We start from the raw sequence: 23,257 nt of genomic DNA, 5'->3' as shown, positions 1-23,257 counted from the left end.
AATTCCCTAACAGCTGTCTTGAAGCTATGGTCTATATTTTGACTCTACCAGGGTACAACTCCTAGACATTCCTTTGAATCAGGATGTTTAGTTCAGTGTGTCCACATGCCTGTCATCACATACACATCAACTGTATCTGGTCTTCTGGTCTCTTATCCCTATTTCTTCCTTTAGAGAAGAAATTTTGGAATTTTGTTAATGAGAATTGAACGAGTTCAGTCCCCTCCACAAAGTCCCTACAAGTTGAATAACTACAAGGCAGTACAGCTTCCAGCAAGGTGTAATAAGGTGGGGGTCCTTATTATGAAAATAGGGATGATGCAAGTATGCCCCCTTTTCATGTGTGAAATATTGTCTACAATAAAAGCACAAGTAGGGTACTTTTCTGTGATGATGTCACTTTTCTGTATTTCACTTGAACTGTAGAAAACAAAACACCCTATGCAGGGAGAGTGTACACACGTACACACACACACACACACACACACACAGTTGATCTCCAAGTCAACTTTCCCAGGAGGCAGAATCCAGTTCTTAGGGAGCTGTGAACTAAGGCCCATTGTCTCTATTGCAGCTTTCATTTTACACACAACCTCTATCTGGTCAGCATATCCATCAACTGCATAGGGCTCACAACTTTCTTAATGACGTGTGGCAATGCCATATAACCTCCCAGATGTTCACTTGCTGCTGCTGCTGCTGCTGCTGCTGCAGGTATCAGACATCTGGCATGAGCTGCAATCTCTATGGCAGTATTGGAGGTGGGGCAAGGGAGAGAAGAAGGTGAATGGCAGGCAGGCTGAGCACTCTTCCCTCCTCTCAGTTACCACCTGCTGCATCAGTTCTGCAGTTCCTCCCACCTATCAGCCCCTGCTGGGCTGTATGATGCACTGATTGTCAAACCGCTTAGAGGAGGTTGAGAAATCAGATGGACCCAAATGGCCTGGCAGCTGGTTCTGAAGGAATGCCTGTTCTTAAAAGGAGTGGGAAGGGTCTCTTACTCTGTTCTCCACTGTGTGTGTGAAGGGGAGATTTCTTTATTTAAGTGGTGGTGGGGGGGGGGACATTAGAGGGTAAGGAGATGGTATAGAGCTGAGTGGGGGAATTATTTCCACGTGAAATGCCATTTACCAATGGGAAAAGTAGGATGGGTGGGAAGCAGTTGATAGTGGGCACAGCCAGAGGGTTATATCCAGTGTGGCAATAAGTTAAAGTCAATTTACTCATTGCATTGGCAAAGTGTTCTGCACCAGCAGCCTCGTTTGCAAGGGGATGCATAAGCAGGTTGCTGACAACTTTTCTTTCACACAATAGAATACAAATCTGCTATGCAATGAGTTTCCAACAGTTCAGCAGTTTGCATCATTGCATAGCTCTTTCTCTGTGCTTCCCTATCCCCCCCTCTCAACACACATGCATGTGTGTGTGTGTATGTGCGCGCACACACACATACACAGAGTGAAAGAGGAAAGGATCCTCAGAAGGGTGGTCTGCAGAGTAAATGTAGCCCCTGTAGTATCCAGAAAGCCAAATGATGCCAAGGACTGCATGAATCTGAGCCAACTGTGGCCCTAGGGCAACATGTTCACCCACATAAAGCAAGCATCTCTGTTCTATAGTACCTTAAGAGAACATACAGAATGCTGAAATCCCTCAGTTGGGCCAACTAAATGCCCCAGTTAAGTAAATGTTTGCACTGAGCTCTTGTTCAGGATTAGATAGATAAATATACCGAAGGAATAAAAAAAGAGAAAAAAGTTACATATCCAGGTTGATGTCAACTCAGAAAATGTAGAATACTTGGAAGAGTCTTTGATTCATGTTGGGTTTGGACAAACAACCAGAAATAGAAGCCTGCCATGAAAGAAGGAATGAGAGATGGTGGATATAAACCAACAAATACTGGTTTGTGCTTTTATTTCTGAACTTGGATTAAAACAGCAAACACATTCACACAATATAGATCTTAACTGACGGAGTGTAAGGATCCATGGCACAAAGTAACTGCCCCCAGCACAACACAGCACAGGGTTCCTCTCCTGGCGTTGGAGGAATCGATGCTCACAGGAGCACCAGGCCGTTCTGGGGGTGCCAGCTTCATGCCTGCCAAATTCCGTGTCGGCTGGCTGGGCTTCCCCCTGGGCAGGCAGCACAGCACAGCACACTGTTGTTGTGCCTTCTTGCACCGCCTTCCATGGACCCCAGCCTTGCAAGGCTACTGGGGGGTGGGGCAGCATGGGGGTACAACAGCTATGCACCCTTCGATCCCAGCCTTGTGAGGGGGAAGGACGAGGGCTGGAGGACAAACTAAGCCCACCTCACCCATCCAGCACTTGCCGCCACTGAGTCTACACCAGAACAGAGTAGCAGAGCTGTTAAACCCTCCTCACATGAGGTTTGGATTGAAGAGAGCATGTTTGCTGCAAGAGTGGCCTTGCAAGATTTCGATTCAGGGAAGGCAGTGTGAGAAGGGTTTAACAGCCATGCTGTTTGGGGCCGGTGTCACCCCAGTAGAGGTGGAGGCTGAGCAGGTGCAGTGGGTTCTGTTTGTCCTCCATCCCTTGCCCCGCCCCTGGTGCGGGAGCCCTCCCCCACATGCAAACCAGCCCCAGCCCTGAGGTAAAGTTCGCAAACTGGGACACTACTTTCGGTTTTGCGGAGTTCGTAAACTGAATAGTTCGTAAACAGGGCTGTTCTTAAACCGAGGTACCACTGTACTCACAACTCATCTGCAGAGGGAAAAAATCTGCCTGAGTTGACTTTTTCACCTCCCTTTTTCACTGTCATTTAATATTAATACAAATATTGATATTGTACTCCACTTCCTTTGGAACTGTCCCACATCCTGCTACCAACACCACTAACACACCCCTTCCCATCAGCATCAAATATTCTTCCCTCCCACCATGGATTGCCTATTTTTAGAACTGGCTCTTCCCAGTATCTCTTCTAAGTTGAGTGAAGGATGATCTGGGGATTTGGTGGCAGGGGTTTCCTCCCTAGGCAGATCAACCATTCAGCCCAATTAACGCTGCTGCATGAGAAGGCCCTTTTTTGTGCTTGGTGATTATCTGTGAAAATGCAAATTTGAACTTCCTTCACCACAGCAAGCTAACAAGATAATGACTATTTTCACTCAATGAACAGATTACAAACATCTGTGGAGAAGATGCAGTGTGTTCTATGGTGCAGGAAAGGTGGGTTGAGAGCAAGCTATGGGAAGCTGTTTCTTTCCAGTTTTCTTAGGAAGAACACTTCGCAGGGGCTACATGGCTTGGAGGCAGGGAAGAACCCCCAGCTCTAATAGTTATGTTCTACTTCCTGTCTTGGAGGCCATGTGCCTATGGATTCCAGCTGCTATGAATCACAGGTAGGGCGAATGTTGTTGCACTCCTTTTTGTGGGGTTCCCAGAGGCATCTGGCCGCCTACTGTGAGAACAAGTTACTGGGCTAGATGGGCCATTGGCCCAGTGTTCTTACTCTACTGTCATACACAGAAGCTCTTTGCCAATGCTGTTGGGTTCAATCTGGCAGTGTTGGGGGAACCTGTGACCCTCCAAATGTTGTGTAGCTGCAGCTCTTGTTACCATTTGCCACAGTGAATGGAACAGGGAATTTGTGTCCATCAGCATATCAAGGGCCACATGTTCCAACATGCTCCCTTGCTGTAACTGGGACCTAACTACTTCACCCCTGACGGCTCATCCACACTTTCGCTTGTCTTATGTGTAGAAAGTACAGGTCCAAGCAGTTTCCCCCTTGCCCTGCTTCTTTCCCAGGGAAAAATCTGCTCTTTAGCTCTAAATCAGAGCAAGCATCAATCTTGCTCAATCTCCGCTGGAAGAGCTTTCCATAACACAGAACCTGTGGCAGTAAATGCTTGACTTCTGATTGAGATCAATCAGGTCTCTGTAACATTTTTTGGGGGGGGGGGGCAGGACTCAGGCAGTCCCTAAGGTATCCTGGACAAAAGTTGTCCAGGGCTTTGTGTATCAACAAAAAAGCCTTGAACACCGCCTGCTAGCATATCAACTGCCAGAGTATATGTTACCAGACATGTGGCTCCACCAGCAGTCTAGCCACTGCATTCTGCCCACTGGAGTTTCCAGACCATTCCACAAGGTCATATATGTATTCCACCTTTCTGTATTAAAATATACTTGGGGCTGCTCACATATTAGCAATAATATAACTTAATATATGACAGCATATGAACAGCAGCTGCAGCAGCACTTTTAAAGCAGAGAACATTAAAAGCAGCCACATTTTGGGAAAGAGCACATGGAATATGTATTGAATTTACTAAAGGCAGTGTTGCCTTATTCAGAGCAGCTATTCCATCTATTATTTTACTTGGTCTACATTTCACACCCTTCACTGAAGATCTAAATAGCAAAACATGCAACCAGACAAAGAGAATGCAAACAATGACAAAATATCTGTGCTACGTACGGTAACGTTGCCCAATCTGTTGTTATTCAAAGCCTAGCATTTAGCAGGTGTTATAAAAATTATATGGGGGGGGGGGAAGCAGGACACCATTATTAATGAACAGAGAGGGGTGACAGAATTTGACAGCTGCAACTACCCAGAATCCTGTACAATGCCATCTTCCCCGTCTCCTCACCCCTCCCACTAGGACGCGACCCTGCCTAAAGGAACGCTTAAGGATCTGCATATGCACACATGTCTCAACGTTAGCATAAGCTCACACATTTCCCTTCTCCACCTTCCCCTCCGCCCCATACGCCTTTAGATTATCACTACAGAACCTTTTGCCTTAAATTATGCTAGATTCTCTCTGTATTAAAATTGCTGTTTTATGTCTCAGAACCTTTATATATCAGGACTACTACCTTTTGCATAGAATTCTCTGTATTAGATATGTCTCCTGTAAAAGGAAATGCTACATAACCCGTGCATGACCCCAGCCCACCTGAACCTTGCCCCATCGCCTCCCTGATTCAAAAAACACCCATGGACAAAGATGGATTAACTGGGACAGTTTATTCAAACCTCCAGAAGTGTCACCTTTTACATAATCCCAGGGATCATCTTTGTGGTGTGACCTGGGGGAAAACACCTGCCGGATGGACCCCAACCCCTCCGCAATTGCCAGGAACGGCCCCACCTCAACTCCCATCTAGACTGATCAAACAAAGGGAAACCCATCAGCAAAGGAGGAGAACAATTGACATTTCACCATATGAAGAAATAGTCATATCAACACCCAGTTAATCCCATCAGCATCCATTTTCCTTGTGTTTCCTGTCCCTCCCAGTCCAGGGATTTCCATGTGGGGACAGAAAGGTATAAAAGGGAGATGCACCATTTCCCGGGGTTCCTTCCTACATTCTTTGAGGCAGGGACCCTACAGCTGTAGTTCTTTCTTTTCTGTAATAAAAGGATCAGTTTGTTTTTCCTGACAACATCGTGTGGTCTCTGTCATTTCCCGTCGGAGCTGAACTTAGTGCAAATTTTGGAGCTTCCGACCCGCGTCTGTCCTTCCTAAAAGGCTGCGCATTTTAGGGGCAATTTTCCATATCACAGGGGTCAGGTGGGAGGAGCTATACTTTAAATTCATATCAGACCCTTTAGGATTCCCTCCTTATATTGTTTGCAGAGTTGGGCACAGTCAAAACGGACGCCAGCCCCAAAGATCTGCAACTAACCAATGCTGCGGAGGGTATGTGCAACCTTGCAGAAACAAGTAAGGTGTTTACCGACTTGTGTTGCAACAAGGCTCCCCTGACCTTGGGGAGCTCATCTGCATGCAGAGAAAATGCAAAGGCCAAATTATCTAGAAGAGACGTTGGCACGGGCAAGAAGAGTCGGCTTGTTCAAAATGGATCTTGAGGAACTAATGCTGTTCTCGGATGGCAGGAGAGCTTCTTCTTTTTTTGCACACTGCTTTGAATTTCCCTGCGTGAGCCTGCATATCAAGTGGGAGCAGAGGGAGCCAGCCAATTGCCACAAGAGTGCCGCTCCCCTGCTTAAACGCAAAGGGCTCGGTTTTTCTCTCTAGCCAGCACGTCCCTCAATCCAATCCTTCAGCACAGCATGCGCTGTGGAGGTATTAGCCCGGGTTCAAAAACTATCATTACCCTTCAACCAATATGTCCGAGGCTTTAGAGCGCTGAACAGGTAATAGAATTTCGCGTGCACACATACAAAAACCCATAATAAAAGGGAATGAAACAGAACCCAGCTCCGGGGAAGCAGATCTATCTATTATGCCAAGCTGAAGGGTAAGAGGTAAACAAGCTATTCAAGGCACCGAGAAATGTGGTGCTCTTCAGGGCAGGAATAATAAACAGACCAATTATTCTTTTTACATTTAGGTACTGCAAAGGACCCCTCTTTTGAAAATCAATGAAATTAATTTAATGTTGCTACATGCTTTGCATTTAATATTCCCCAAGAACGATTCAAAATGTGCTCAAAAATCTAAGGTGTCTTCGAATCACAGGGTGTTGTTTGACAGGGTTGGTCAATAAACCGGAGATACAAGACATTTCATGGAAATACATAACTAAGAGGTAAAGAGAAAGGCCAAAATATTACCAAGCTAAATAATCCCACCTGACCCTTAATTGAAGGAAATTTCCTTACACTAAGGCAGAGAATTAGATCATCTAGCTTCATACTGTCTGCACAGACTGGCAGCAGCTCTCCAATGTTTAAAACAGGGCATATTCCCAGCACTACTTGGGGATGCCAGGGGTTGAACTTGGGATCTTCTGCATGCAAAAGAGATGCTCTGTCATTCAGCAATGGTTTGCCCCCATAATGCTTCTACTTTTTATTTGCTTTTATTAAAGCTTTTTTGTAATACAATAAGATAAACTAAACAAATCTAGACAAAAACAAAGAAAATGAAAACGTAGAGTCCTCTCTCAAAGGTAAACAAAGAAAATGAAAACGTAGAGTCCTCTCTCAAAGGCAGATCTTAAGCCTTTGATTAAGATCAAATAAGGGGGTGGACCCTCCCAGCTCTCATCTGGGAGCTTCCCTTTCTTCTCATAGCCTCCCAGCCTGGGAGATCTTCCCTTCCCTGCCTCTCACACAGGGACCTTCATCAACCATCCATCACCTTCATGTGCGTACAATCCCCTATAATGTTTCTGCTGATCCTAAAGCTGCCTTTCCTCTGCACTGGATTTTACATTGCAAACTTCAGATGGGAGTCTTTTCTAGCCCTACTTGCTGAGCTGTAGCCTTTATTTGCACAATATCCTCACAGTATTCTCATTCATATGCTGGCCTTTTAGCATGAGCAAACAAGCCAGACTCTCATAATTCTGCAGGCACATAGAAAGGACTAAGGGGGTGCAATACGTAAAGGGGCTTACAGTTCATGCTGCTCACTGCAAAGAAAGACCATATGTCTACCATATGTTCATATATTTTTTTTTAAAAAAATGAAAGAGTGGTTGGTACTTCTCTAGGGCTTATGCTTAAGGACTTAGCCTCACTTCTATTACAGTTAGGATAGGAGCACAACGGCAGCTACCAGGTTATAAATAAATGCACTTATTTAATAATTGTCAATCTATATCCCACCCTTCCTCCTGACGCGGCCCAGAGTGGCAAATATGTCACCCCTAACAAGGCCTCGCCTGCCAATCATAGGTTCCAAGATTGTTGATCTTGGGGAAGCCATTCTTTTAGGTACTTGGGTGCTAGCAGGGCCTTGTCTTGGGCTCAGTAGCCTCCTGGCAGCCTGTACAGTGCTTTCAGGATTGGTGACACAGTCCCACCGAGATGCCCCACTTACTATCCTAACATATGAGAAGGGGGGAAATATCATTTGGTCTATCAATGGTTACTGACTACAATGACTATATGGAACTTCCAGGCTCTTCAGAAGAGCCTTCAGAAGGGAGTTGCTACCACAGGCATTACGTGGATGTGTCTTTTGATGAACTGAGTAGAAGATTGTGAGTCATAGGGGTGAGGAGTGTGTGTGTGTGTGTGTGTGTGTGTGTGTGTGTGAATTCAGCGGTGCTTGGATTATTTTTTGGTTGCTATTTTGTTAATGTTGTTAATATTGTTTTATGGATTATGACTAGTGCAGCACTTTGTGAATCCTATAATATGACTTTTTTGTGATAGTACTGTTTAGCTTATTCTTTTAGTTGTTTTGTTAATAGTGTTTTAGAGATGGCTATTGCTTTACTGATTATTTGTAATTGTTTTACCAATTATTTGTTATTCTATAAGATTTATGTTGTACAGTATTTGTTATGTTCTATTACATTATTGTTGTTGTTTGTAAGCTGCTTTGAATGAAATGTGATTCATTTGAATGAAAAGTGGCATAGAAATATAATCAATCAATTTCAGTCACAGGATAAACAAAATAAAAAAACCCTTCCAGTAGCACCTTAGAGACCTTTAAGGTGCTACTGGAAGGATTTTTTTATTTTGTTTTGACTGCGTCAGACCAACACGGCTACCTACCTGTAACTAGTCACAGGATAATAATTGTGGGAGTGGGATACTGATCTCATGGTTAGACCACAGCTGGAATACTGTGCCTGGTTCTGGGCGTCACAATTTAAGAAAGATATTGACAAGCTGGAACATTTGCAGACAACCAAGATGTTTAAGGGTCTGGAAATCAAGCCTTATGAGGAACAATTGAGGGAGCTTGGTTTGTTGTTGTTGTTATGCCCCACCATAGCTGCCAAGTTTTCCCTTTTCTCGCGAGGAAGCCTATTCAGCATAAGGGAAAATCCCTTTAAAAAAGGGATAACTTGGCAGGTATGTGCCCCACCCATCTGGCTAGGTTTCGGCTTACAGCAAATATAAAAACGTAGTAAAATGTCAAACATTTTAAACTTCTGGATACAGGGCTGCCTTCAGATGTCTTCTAAAAGTTGTTGTTGTTGTTTTTTGCCAATTATGTTTATTGATTTTCCAAATTATTACAAATCAAACCAAATTAATTCAGTTTAATACAATTTCCTTTTTTAAAAAAAGTTTCCCACTCTCCTTATATGTCCAAGATGTACCCTCATTGCTGTGTCAATTCTCATTTAGTCTCTAGATGACATCACTTCATACTTGCCAGTAGTATTGCATTTATTCAGTTGCCCCTTTACAGCCCTGCAAACAGCAAATACCGGTAGCTCAATTAAACCTTTGTATATATAACCCAAACATCATGTGTAGTTTTTTTCATAAACTTCTTTTACTGCTCAAATCCTCTCGCTCACTGTTCCAATCGTAGATCTTTCCCTGGTTGAGTGTCTGTTTAGTATGTGTGGTCATTCAAGGATGCATAGCACCCCAATGATAACACAGCCACACAGCAGTCCATCTGACTGCAGCCAAACATGGGGAGCAAATATTCCAGACCTTTTCTCTGAGCCATTAGATCCTACCCCTTTATGCCTTCCTCCCCAGTGCTGGTTGTAACACAAGTCTCTCTCAAATTCTGCCTCTCCTCGGCTCCATAGCAGTTAAGCTGTGGGTTATTTTATTTTTTCACTGCATTCCTTCTCTCACAACGCCCCATCTGGAGATGGTAATAAATATCACCCATTCACTCCTCAATCAAGAGGGATAAAGTGTTGACGTATAAAGCTGTGTTGACGTGTAAAGCTGTGTTGACGTATAAAGCCGTATTGAATTCCTTGTAAAACATAAATCAAATGTATTCCTCTCCTTCTCATCCAAGAAGAAACATACAAACAACTACAAATGCCTTTTTCCATTGTGCAGGGGAGGGCAGAGGGAAAGAAAACCATATCCAGTAATCACAAGAAAACATAAAGCACCCTGCCCTCCCCTCTTCCCATTCATGCCTGTTGCAGGAATTTTTCAAAGCTTTAAAATATCATTCAAATACTTTCAAAAGTATCAGTTCTTTCAGCAACTGGTTAATCGCAGCCTGGTATGCATATCCTGCTTCAGGAATGCCTCATGATTCATCCAATTAGCAGAATTATGGAGGAACATTTCCACAAATCATGCTGGAAAATGGAGGCTCATTCCTTGGCAGGGCCTCACTCCCAGGTCACTCCTGTCCTGTCCTGCCTTCCAAAGTAGCAGACACGGGGTCACGTGGCCCTGTGGGGTGCTGCAGACTTTCCAGTAACCCTGGAAAGTTTTGGGAGGATTTCTGCCTCATTTCCTCCTTCCCCACTGCCTGAACTTCTTCACAGCTCCTAGAGGGGCGGCAGAGAATGTCCACCATTAAATGTGGGGGTAGCCAGAAACCCGAAAGTTGTGTAGTTCTTTATCTCCTTGAAATCTGATGGGCAGGCGTTCCCCAGGGAGGGCGCCACTGCCAAGAAGGCCATCTCCCTGGTTCCCTGTAACTTCACTTCTCACAGTGAGGGAACCACCAGAAGACCCTTGGAGGGGGACCTCAGTGTCTGGGCTGAGTGATGGGGGTGGAAACGCTCCTTCAGGTATACTGGGTTGAGACTGTTTAGCTTGGAAAAGAGGAGAATGAGAGAAGATATTATAGCCATCTCCAATATTCCAAGGGCTGTCACAAGGAAGACATAGAAAGCTCCCCTGCTCTGGAGGTAGGACATGAACCAATGGCTTCAGGTTATAAGAAAGGAGATTCCAACTAAACATCAGGAAGAACTTTCTAACAATAAGAGCTGTTTGACAGAGGAATGGTCTCCCCCGAGAGGTGGTGGACTCTCCTTCCTTGGAGGTTTTTAAGCAGAGGTTGGATGGCCATCTGTCATGGATGTTTGGTTAGTTTCTTGCATGGCAGGGGGTTGGATGTAGAATCATAGGGTTGGAAGGGACCCTGAGGATCAACTAGTCCAACCCCCTGCAATGCAAAGCAGGGATCAAACCTGCTACCTTGGCATCATCAGCACTATGCCCTAACCAACCGAGCTATCCAGGCTAACCTGTTCGTCACTGTGAGAATGAAATGCAAGATATATCAGGAGTGGGGAACTGCAGGGAACCGCGAGAAAGCAAAGAACATCAGTTGCTCTATCCTATTTTGCCTCTGGCACTGCCCATCACTGGCATATGGTCTCTGCATGGATGGACCTTGGTAATATGGCACCCAAAATTAGATGCTCCTCACCAGAGCTGCCTTCCCAAAGATGGGCAGGGGAGGTGCTGGGTTTTGGGAAGGAGGTCTTCCGTCTCCTTCCCAAAGATTGGGCAAGCACTAACTAGGCTTTGGGCAGCAGGCAGCCACACTCCAGGACCCTGCTAAAGCTCTCGTGCCTCTTTCCCAAAGCCCAGTGCCTGTAGCTCAGAGTTCTGTGCAGGGCAATCAGCCATGATGCCCTAAATCAGCTTCTGTCCCCGGAAGGTTTTCCATAAAGAAAGGTGGCCCTCATTGTCTTTTTTTTTAATGTATAGAGGTGCCTTTGCTCTAACTGAGCAGGGCTCTTCTTTATGTTCTTAAAGGGCAATAAGGTGAGGTAGGGATGCATAGCCCATGGTTTCATTTTCAAATTCTTAAGAGCAAGTTCAGTTTGGGCCATGTGAATAACCCATAACTGAGTGGCAAACCAGGAGAAAGAAAGTACAGTGGTACCTCGGGTTCAGTACTTAATTCGTTCCGGAGGTCCGTTCTTAACCTGAAACTGCTCTTAACCTGAGGTACCACTTTAGCTAATGGGGCCTCCCGCTGCTGCCATGCCGCCACAACACGATTTCTGTTCTCACTCTGAAGCAAAGTTCTTAACCCGAGGTACTATTTCTGGGTTAGCGGAGTCTGTAACCTGAAGCGTCTGTAACCTGAAGTGTCTGTAACCTGATGTACCACTGTAGGTGATAAGGAAGGGTGGGGTCTGGGGAAAGGATGTCGGGGGGGGGGCACTGTTTGCCAGCTCTCGGTTGCACGAATTGCTCTCTAGCTGTCATGCATGACCCATAATCATCATGGAGTTTTATTGAGAAGCAACAGTGAGGGAGATGCCAAGTGACAGCTTTAAAATTAACTTGCCAAAACTTCCCATCAATATTATGACAATTCCTCCCTCGTCGGTTCAGTGACCCAACATGAAGCATGACAACATTAACATAACTTTGCTGAAACAAAAGCCTGCCATTCTGGAACTGAAGAGTCAGGGTTACTATATAAAGACACACCCCCCTCCTCCCTGGAAGAAGGAAAAAAAAAAGAGGTGAACTGAATTTTCGTGAATTTTGACTCACATGCTTAAAATGTTTGTGTTTAATCAGCACAGGGGTGGGAGGTTGGAGCTTTGTCAAATAAAAAAGCAAACAACATGAAAAGGAAATTGAAAATGAGTTGTTTTGTCTAGTGTTGCTTTCATATTAAATACATTTCAGAGAGAGCTGTGGAAAAGCTGCTTCACCCCCCCACAACCACCAAGAAAGGAGATTTTGACTAAGCCTTAGGAAGAACTTCCTGACAGTAAGGGCTGTTTGACAGTGGAACATAAAGCCTCCTCATGTGGTGGACTCTCTACTGAAGGTTTTTTAAACAGAGGTTGGCCTCCATATGTTGTTGCACTACAACTCCCATCACTCCCATGCATTGGCTAATGCCAGCAGGGGCTGATGGGAACTGGAGTCCAACAACATATAAATATTTTTAGTTATGTACAAAAAAAAAGGTACAGAATTAACCGGGATAGGCACAAACAGAAATCCCTCCAGGAAATGTAGGCAAGCCAAACACAAGATGGACTGGCTCTTTTTGCTTCTGTCAACCATTAATAATATGGAGCTCCACCCCACCCCCACCCCCCAGACCTAGAGGTTATGATGAAGTCCTATACAAATTCTATCATCATCATCATCATCATTATAAAAGGTAAAGGGACCCCTGACCATTAGGTCCAGTCGTGACCGAGTCTGGGGTTGCGCGCTCATCTCGCATTATTGGCCGAGGGAGCCGGCGTATAGCTTCCAGGTCATGTGGCCAGCATGAACAAGCCGCTTCTGGCAAACCAGAGCAGCACATGGAAACGCTGTTTACCTTCCCGCTGTAGCGGTTCCTATTTATCTACTTGCATTTTGACATGCTTTCGAACTGCTAGGTTGGCAGGAGCTGGGACCGAGCAACGGGAGCTCACCCCGTCACAGGGATTCGAACCGCCGACCTTCTGATCAGCAAGCCCTAGGCTCAGTGGTTTAACCACAGCGCCACCTGGGTCAATAATGAGTTAGATGGACCAATGGTCTGACTTGGTGTGATAAGGGTGCTCAGGGTAGATTTCTACAGTATCCACTGTTGCTTCCCTGCCATGCCATCTTGCATAGTGGGTTGTGATTATTCTATTTATTATGGAAACTGAAGCTACTAAGGCACAGGAAGCAGGCTGACTCATCCATGTAGTTAAAGGGATCCAAGGAGCTGTAAATCCCTTTAAAAGATGCAACCCCCCTGTTCCACTTTGTTGAAAAAGGCTTTTAATCCCAGGCATTAGGGCAGCTTCCTGCTATGTTTCACTTGCATCAAATTAAGGGCTGCTCAAACAGCTGGTGTCCTTAATGCTCAGAGAGGTTCTTGAATATCTTAACTGGGATCTTTGGCACAAACAAGATAAAAAAAAAAACCTAAAAAGCAAAGCACTCCCAATCACAGGGAGATACGTAAACAGCTTCTGCATCCTGCACAGGGTGCTTTATAACCCATATGCCATTTATCTTAAACGCAGTCTTGGGTGGAAGGCTGTATTTATTTATTTCTCTTCTTCCATTGGGAAACTGAGGGAAAGAGAAAACAAGAATTGAGAAACAAAGCTTGAACAAATAGCAGGGGAAGAAAGAAGTCTCCAGAGTTGGGGCTTTAACTGCAGATAAAATATAACTGAGCGGAGAGTGTCCATCTTTCCCCACAGAGTGTATGTAGAGGGGAAATGAAAGCATTCAAAATATTAGGTAAAGGGTTAATGCTCACAAGGGCTATAGAACTCTTTGCTATCCTACATCTGATGTAGTCTGTTGGTACAGCAGTGGCAGTTTTTAGCAGTCTTTTGTGTGAGTGCAGCAGGTATTTTATGTTGTGTTGCTGTCTGCCTCAGAGTTAGTCAGTCTGCAACAGTATTTGTCTTAGAGCAGTGTTTCTCAACCTTGGGTCCCCAGATGTTTTTGGCCTACAACTCCCATGATCCATAACTCACAGGACCAGTGGTCAGGGATGATGGGAGTTGTAGACCAAAAAACATCTGGGGATCCAAGGTTGAGAAAGGCTGTCTTAGAGACAAGCCTATGTAAGATGTATCAGCAACAGAAATAACACCTGCTTTGTATATTTAATCTAACAAGTGCAAGTACACTGAGTAAAAGTTATATGTCGACAAGATGGTTGGACAATGTTCTCGAAGCTAGCAACATGAATTTGATGAAACTGCGGGAGGCAGTGGAAGACAGAGTGCCAGGTGTGCTCTGGTCCATGGGGTCACGAAGAGTTGGACCCAACTAAAGGACTAAACAACAATATTCAACAAAATTTAAAGTTTAAACAGAGAATGTCTTGTGTAGTTTTTAACTAGGCAGAGGGCCTTCTCGGTGGTGGCGCCTGCCCTGTGGAACGCCCTCCCAACAGATGTCAAAGAGGAAAACAACTACCAGACTTTTAGAAGACATCTGAAGGCAGCCCTGTTCAGGGAGGCTTTTAATGTTTAATAGATTACTGTGTTCTATTTTTCTGTTGGAAGCCGCCCAGAGTGGCTGGGGAGACCCAGCCAGATGGGTGGGGTATAAATTATTATTATTATTATTATTATTATTATTATTATTATTATTATTATTATTATTATTATACGAGGGTAAAGGAAACCAATTAAAGGGTCAAACAACTCAGGATCTCTCCTGCAAAACTCTGTAAATGGGAACTAAAGTAATTCCCAAAGGTAACACTGCTCACTTTGCGCTGGTGGAGCCAATCCAGTGCTTCCGCTGGTGTGTTTGTACCATGCCAAACTCACCATCACCTTTCCCCCTCACCTTTTCATCCTAGTAAGCAGCAGTGAGCAGTGACACAACCAGCTCGATGTCAGGTCACCAGCAGCACCCCATCCTACCATCCTCTGATGAGTAGATTGAATGTACAGCTAACTATGGAACTCAAGCTACACAGATGTGTATATAGTAAACCTGCAACTTATGCAGGGGTTTACGTTCCTGGGATCGTGCATAAAGTCAAAAGCGCATGTAGTCAAAACACATTGGGTTCAGTGGTGGGTGGGATTGCAAAAGTCATCTTTCCCAGACACCCACCTCTTTCTGCCCTCTATCTATCTATCTATCTATCTATCTATCTATCTATCTATCTATCTATCTATCTATCATCTATGCCATGTGCGTAAAGCTGAATGCACACATGTTAAATGTGCATAGATTTTGGGCTTACTGTACAACTTCAGTCGAACAATTCACAATTTGTGAACTTAAACAATCTGCATCTTTCCTTCCTTGAAATTGTCTGAGCAGTCTTTGAGTTTTTGATCTCTAATTTCCAAAACAACTTTCCTCTTCCCTCAATTTTTTTTTTGGTCCAGTTTAGCTTGAGAACCTGCAGGTACCCATTTACTATAGTTAAAATTATTACTATGGAGTGATATAGTTACTCTACAGAGCCATGATGTTGATTTCTTATTCTTATTCACAACAACAACAACAACAACAACAACAACAACAACAACAACAACAACAAATCTGTCCGCAAATCTGTCCTTTTTCATGGACTATATTGTCTCCCACCATGACACATATTAATTATATTACACCAGTATTCCATGACTGGTTTTCTTTTTCTGTCTTACAGATTTAACGTTGAAGGAATTTCTCCCTAATTATCAGCTGTGGGATTCAGAAATCCAGGCAGTGTCCCTGGCAGCCTCACAAGAACAAGTCACTGCATACTATGACATGAATAGCCTTAAGATTTGCATCATCATCAACCTTTCTCAAGAGGGCGGTGGAGTATGGGTTGCTGAATCAGCATTGGACTTGGAGGGAATCTAAAAGTGCCATCTGTTGTTGATGAAGCAGGCTCTTACTGCCTGTGATTCCAGCTTAGCAGTAAGATCCCAGAATGAAACTGAGTACTTTCAACCATAAATAAAAAGGAGTAATAACAATAGGGAAGTTTTTAATGTTTGATATATTGTTGTGATTTTAATATTTTGTTGTGAGCGGCCCAGAATGGCTGCGGCAACCCAGTTAGATGGGCGGCATATTATTATTATTATTATTATTATTATTATTATTATTATTATTATTATTATTAAACTCTCATGTGCTTAATGGATAGTGTTTAGATTAGAGACCTGAGGCCTCATTTCCTATTTTAATGACTCCACAAAAGGAATCACCTTGCTTTTAGACTGAGGAGACTGGGCTTTTCCGTATAATAAAATCAGCTGCTCCAAACCCAGTTTGAATTTAAAAGAACAGAGGGAAAAGGGAATGGAAGCCAGATCATTCTTTAGGGGCAAGATGGGGGGCTCAGTGCGTGCCATTCAATCAACATCCTCTTTTTAAAATCAGATGTGAACTTTAAACTTCAAAAAAGAAAAAGAAAACATTACATGTATGTATCCTTCCTCATAGGAACTTAGAAAGGTATAAAAGAGCTTTGCAGTCTTCTACCCCCTAGGTCAATTTATTTGGTCTAAGCTTAGAACTGGGCATTCTGCACTGTTGTACAGTAGTCATACTAAGAGTTAAAGCATATGATATCTAGAGGAGAATCTGGAATCTCAGCACAAACCTGAGAGTGTAAGAAAGTATTCAGCCAAAAAATGGATAAATATAAGACAATTTAGTTGTTGTAATTGTGGGGGGTTAATTGAGGTTCTGAGGCACAGTATGCATACAGCTGTTATCCCCTTCTTCAGTGGATAAAGCTGGGGATTCCGGGGGGATTCTGGGACTGGCTCAGAACCAGTCCCAGAAGCACCTAAACTACTAAAAGAATTTCCATAAGAGGAGTCCATGAAGCTAGTACACTCTGATTCATGGACATCATGTTTTTGCTTCTTCTGACTCACTAGGTTCTGTATCAGAAACTGCAGAGCAAAGGGAATTCAATGTTCTTTGCAGAATCTGGGAGCTTTTGACGTTTTGAGACACACAAACACTCCTGCCCAGATGCATATGCACCTGTCCTGCCCACCTAGCAGGTCAAAGTGCAAGGAGATAAATAGGTACTGCTCCAGCAGGAAGGCAAACAGTGTTTCTATGAGCTGCTCTGGTTCGCCAGAGCAGCTTAGTCATGCTGGTCACATGGAAAAACTGTGTGCAGACAAACACCGGCTCCCTCGGCCAGTAAAGCGATATGAGCGCTGCAACCTCAGAGTTGTTCGCGATTGGACTTAACTGTCAGGGGTCCTTTACCTTTTTTATATACACAGCAAATGCACATTGTAGCAAAAACTGGTTGAGGGCGGACAAGGCATACCTGAAGGTCATCTGGAAGACCTGCCCTTGGTTGACATGCTGGGTCCTGTTGTTGTAGCCATGCAGCATCTCTCCAAAGAGGGTATCGTTGAACTTCACATCTGGCTTAAGGCACTTGGGGCCCTCACAGATGTCTGACAGCATGAGACATGATTTGCCATCTGGTGCCAGCCTGTATTCCTCAACACAGCTGAGAACCAAACCCAAAAAGATACATCAGATATGCACAAAAAGCAAACAATAAAAGTCAGTCCCAAATAAAAACGTTGTTTCTGTCCGGGGGTGTGGGGGTAGCAGGAGTAGGTGAAATGGGCCAGCACAATGGGGCAGCATAAATATTAAATCTGATGCACTAAAGTGAGGCACTGACATAAGGAACAGCAGCAAAGGAGACACTGTGTGTGAAAGAGATTAAAAATGGGAGGAAAGTATATACCAAAGGTTTGGCTAAAACCAGGACCAGCTTGAAGATTGTGGGGAGGGGTTGTCAGCAAAATGCCCTTTAGTTGGTCCCTCTTATTTTGGTTCACTTATTTAGAAGACAAAGGCAGTGACAATGCTCAGATGAGCAACAGAGAGGTAGAAGCTGCCATTTTAATTTTCCCTGGGACAACACTATACCAGGGCAATTTGGAGTTGACTAGAGCACCGTGGGAGGATGGGGAGGATGTAAAGCTGCCCCACCCTGCACGCTTCACACATATGCTTCACACATATGCAGGAACGCTCTATCGCATCACGTGCATGCGCAGAAGCGTCACTCTACTTATGGACTTTTTGGGGTATGAACAGCACCCCGGAACGGATTGTGTCCGTAAGTAGAGGTACCACTGTATTGATTTATTTTACAGGGCTGTTCTAAGTACTACAACTAGACAATGCATCTGAAGTACTTTGAACAGTGTTTAATGGGTCATCAGGTTGGGGGGGGAGAGACCTCAGTGCTGCACTGAAGAAATGTCAGCTTGCAGAAACTGCTGTTGGGATTACTAAGAGTATAGCTGTCCTTCATATACCACCATGTGGTGGGGTGGAGGTTGATCACAGAGCAGATCTTCATGCAAATGAGCTGTCTAGTCTCCGTTCAGCACCATGGGGGGAAACTAGCACCTCTGATGTTCTTTGTGGGGTGCTCCTTGTGAGGTGGCAAGAATTGCATTTGGAAAACCCTGTTCTGGAGCCTAACTAAATCCTTTGGTGTTATGTGCTTATTTCACAATGTGTTCCTTGACAGAAAAACAGCAAGCAACCAGTCATCCTTCGGGTATTATTGAACTCCAACTCCCATCAACCCCAGCCAGCATGGCAATGATCAGGGGTGATGGGAGTTGTAGCCCAGTAATATCTGAAGGGCAGATAGTTTGCCACACTTGTTATAGAAGAACCCTCACCAAAGTGATATTGGGGAGAAGAACCCTCACCAAAGTGATATTGGGGAGGCCCAATCTGCCTCATCCCTTGAATCAAACATTCCTCCTTATATTTTGGCATTCTCTTCTCTAACCCCACTTCCAAATTATTAGGGCTACTATCTCTCAATTGAAGAAATATTAGCCAGCTGTTTGAGTAGTTAATTGATTCAAACTGCATTCTTCTTTTCATAAGGGGTCACATGTTCTAGAGCGGTGAAATATTGAAAGTGTGCCAATTCTTCTGCTCCCATGCCAATCCACATGGAATCAGAACAGTCTACAATCTTTTCATTGCTGGATTTGAAAGCAAAACTTTGATGGGCTGGCTGCTTCACTGGAGCTATCAGCCTTCCCACAGGATGCACTTTCCTCTTTACTTTTCCGTGCCGAGAAATAAAGCAATAGACACATGCACGAAAAAGCTAGTTGATGAACTCAAAGCCCCAGGGAGCCATGAAGGGCTGGGACACAGCAAAATCTCGGCTGCCTGAGCACCTGGATGTGTCAGGAATTGACAGATGTTCCTTGGAGTTACATTTCGGAATGTGCTTCTCCACAGCACAAATCCACACCTAACATTCCTTTGAAGGTCAAAGTGGCATTGAGGCAGCAACAGCTGCTGCCACAAGCCAAAGAAACGAAACCTGTAGGGAATTTGGCATTGGAGGGAAAGAGGGATGCAGCGATCACCCCATGTCCTTTTGCTCTGGGGAATGTGCCCAGCTGAAATTCACCAACCCAAAGCTGAGAGAAGCTCCCTTCGCTGGATGCTCCTTGCACCCTTTATCTCAGAGGCAAGGTGAGGTGTCTAAGTCCAAAGCCCACAGCAAAGCTAGGGGACAAGCTACATCTTTAAACACAAACCAACTCTGACAGCTGTGCTGACCCCTCTTCCACCAATATGACTTCACAGCAACAATGCATGAAAGAGCTGGGGTGTGCAAAAGTGACAGGCTCCAGATGGAACAAGGCAGCATGACACTGAGAATTTGTGGGTGGTGATAGCGGCCATGTTAACAGTCACTTCCAGACCTCCCTTTAAAGTGACATATCCAAAGTTCGTCAGACAGCAGCAGCAGCTTCCAGAAGTGGTGCACATTTCCATTAGGTGTCCATCTACCAACTATCTTACTTTGTCTACTGAATGCACAGTGTTTTGAGTTGGATTGAGCTTCCATATCACAGTTGCTTAGCCAGGCAGGAATATTCAAAAAACAAGCATACAGAAGGCTTTGAGACTGCAGTCAGTTGAATTTGTACCCACCAACACCTCTTTTGCCCATGGAGACTCACCCGCAGAACATGTGGATGGTGCTGGACATGGGTTCTGATGGGAGAGGGAGGGTCTGCTGAAGACACAGCTGCTCACAGCCACCATTGAAGCCATCTGAGCAGTCAATTCCCTTGGAGTAGTCATAGCAACCAGTGCCATCCTTCATAGGCTTCAAATCCTCAGGGCACTGCATTGAGAAGGGAAGGATACAATTAAGGGAGAAGGCAGAATTACTCTCTCCAAGTTGGACACCTTAAACCACTGAGATGCCTACTATTGCAGGAAAGGTGTATAACACAAGGCATTTGTATTACGCCTTCAGAAGGCAAGGGAAGTTAGGTCGCCAAATGATGCTATCACTTCCAGGAACAGTAATACTTTACAGTTGGTGCTTAGGTCTGTGTGAAGCATTGTCCATCAACAGCAAGCATGCTTAGGGCAAAAGATTTTGGATATAAAATACAGTTAGAGGATTGGGAGAAATTGTGGAAAGAAGGAGTAAAATTTACTGCTTGTAATGCTTTGAAAGAAAATATAATGAAAATGATGTATAGATGGTATATTACACCAGTGAAATTAGCCAAAATGTATAAAACAAGTAATAAATGTTGGAAATGTAAGGAAAAAGAAGGAACATTTTATCATATGTGGTGGGAATGTAAGAAAGTGAAAAATTTCTGGGAAATGATATATAATGAGATGAAAAAGATGTTAACATATAAATTCATAAAAAACACAGAAGCTTTTCTACTTGGTATTTTATGAGAGAATATTAGCAGACAAGATAAAAAAACAAAACCTGTTTTTGTATGTGATGACGGCAGCAAGAATACTATTGGCACAGAAATGGAAACAAGAATTACCAATGACAGAAGAATGGCAGACGAAGTTAATGAACTATGCAGAATTGGACAATATGACAGGGAGAATTCAAAACCAACGTGACCAGAGGTTCTTGAAGGACTGGACTAAATTTAATAATTATTTGAAAAAAAAAAACAATTCTGTGTACAGATCTGTAGGCGCAGACCACTCCCCGATCCAAAACTAGTTCATTAAGAAAATCCCCAAACTCAGTTCCTGGGGTGATTCTGGGTCATTTCTCTGCGGTAGCTTATCACAAAGTTTTTAAGTGTTCATACGCTTATCCCATTTATAAATTTTAAATTTACTGTTGTACAATGTTTTAAATGTTTGTTTTCCTTCTGGGATTGTACCCCCAAGTGTGTTTTATAAGCTGGTCTCCAACCGCAATAAATTATCTATCTATCTATCATCTATCTATCTATCATCTATCTCTCTCTCTCTCACACACACACACATTCAGCTGGGTATCTGGTCTCTCATCTGTTATTAGAGGTTCTAAACTACTATCATCGTGCTGAAAACATGACCCACATTTTAAATTTCTGTGTTGGAGCAAGCTCTGCCTGTCCCAAATAATTAAAGCAGACAACTATCTAGCAACATCAATCCATAGACATCCTTATTAAGCAACACTCCTATTCCACCTGAAATTCCAACGAAATTCCAACGGAGAGAGAGAGAAATAATATTAAGTTAAAAGCAGAAAGCTAACCACATATCTGGAGAGCAGGAAAAAGATAATAAATGTAGCCTAACAGCAATTCCAAATTAAAGATGCATTACAGAATTCCTGAAGATGAGCTAAACAGCAGCCAGTCCAGAGATGCATGATGGTGGGCTATAAACTGCCTGTCAAGTGAAGGAAAAGTCATACATTTTCTGTGTTTCTTTTTTCAAGGAAGAAAATAAAAGAAAACAAATAGGGAAGGGCTGCAGTTCAGTGACAGAGCATCCATCTTGCAGGTTTAATCCCTCGCATCTTCAGGCAGAGCTGGGGAAGACTCCCTGCCTGAAAACCTGAGCCTCTGCCAGTCCGTGTACATGATACTGAGCTAGATGAACCAAAGGTTTGACTCAATTTGACAAGAGTTTCCTGTTGCTAAAAATACTTCTTTGTGACCAGAACCCTCTAAATGAAGGGAACCTTGAGCCCAGGGGCCAAATGCACCCCTCCAGGCCTTTCCATCTGGCCCTCAGAACTCTCCTCAGGCCACACCCCCTCTCTCTACAAGCAACACCCTGCATTGATTCTGCTTGGTGCCCCAAGTGTTTTTGCCTGGCTGGAATGTGTCCTTGAACTCTGATAATACCGCTTGAGTGCCCGGATGCAGGTCAGAGAGAGGTGTGCAACTGCATGTAGAAGCTGTCCTATTATACAAATGTTAAAATTGTGTTTGTTGTTCCACTCATTTTTGCCTCTGGCTTCACCTGCCACTGGCCTGTGGCCTGTGGCAGGATGCCCAGAAGGGAATGTAGCCCCTCAGGCTTTAAAAGGTTCCCCACCCCTAACTTTTTTGGGGGAGGGGGGACACAGAAGATCCCATCTCTATTCTGTTGCCTGGACAGTTTCTTCTTTGGATGCCCATTGGTACTGCTGTTAAAGGACTGGCCACCATGTTTTAGGAGCCCCAAACCTAAGGATCTCCAGCCCATTGGTCCATCTGCCTCCCACTTGCTTCCCCTGGCAGACAGGGACTCTCCAAGCTCCCAGGCAGGTACCCTTCTTCCTTAAAAAAAAAATTAACATTTATTTAGTGCATTTGCATCCCACCTTTTTCGTTGCTCAAGGTGGTATATGTGGCTTTCCTACTCCTCAATTTATCCTCACCACAACCTTGTGAGGCAGGCTAGGCTGAGAGGCAGTGACTGGCCCAAGGCCACCCAGTGAACTTCATGACCAAACAGGGATTTGGTCTCCCAGGTCCTAGTCTGACACTCTAAACCAGGGATGACCAACTCCCAAGAGACTGCGATCTACTTACAGAGTTAAAAACTGGCAGTGATCTACCCCTTTGGGGGGGTTCAGGTCAAAGTTGTTGAGCTTTTCTAGGGAGGGGGAAAGCCCCATTTTTGGGGGGTGCAGGGCAAAAAAAATCGAGCTTTTTTTTAAGGAGAGCCAAAGTTGTTGAGCTTCTTTGGGGGGAGCCAGTGATCTACCAGTGATCTACCACAGACGTCCAGTGATCTACTGGTAGATCAGGATCTACCTGTTGGACATGCCTGCTCTAAACCACATTGGCTTGCCACTCTCACTACCTTAGCTATGATCCATCTTCCCCAGTGTTGTCTACTGAATGGCAGGTGACCTCTAGTCCAAGAGAGGGGAACCTGC

General features: G+C 44.2%; 1 protein-coding gene across 1 annotated transcript in view; it reads right to left on the bottom strand.

Annotated features, from left to right (window-relative positions):
* The window catches only part of ASTN2 (astrotactin 2), a 605,773-nt gene that overhangs the window by 210,457 nt on the left and 372,059 nt on the right, over window positions 1-23,257 (bottom strand). Inside the window, 2 exon segments of the mRNA XM_035112940.2 lie at window positions 17,375-17,563; window positions 20,079-20,245. Of these exon segments, the coding sequence (XP_034968831.2) occupies window positions 17,375-17,563; window positions 20,079-20,245 (356 nt within the window).

Source organism: Zootoca vivipara, chromosome Z (genome assembly GCF_963506605.1).
Source record: "Zootoca vivipara chromosome Z, rZooViv1.1, whole genome shotgun sequence".
NCBI classification, from domain to species: domain Eukaryota; kingdom Metazoa; phylum Chordata; class Lepidosauria; order Squamata; family Lacertidae; genus Zootoca; species Zootoca vivipara.
This window is presented reverse-complemented; position numbering and strand designations above follow the sequence as displayed.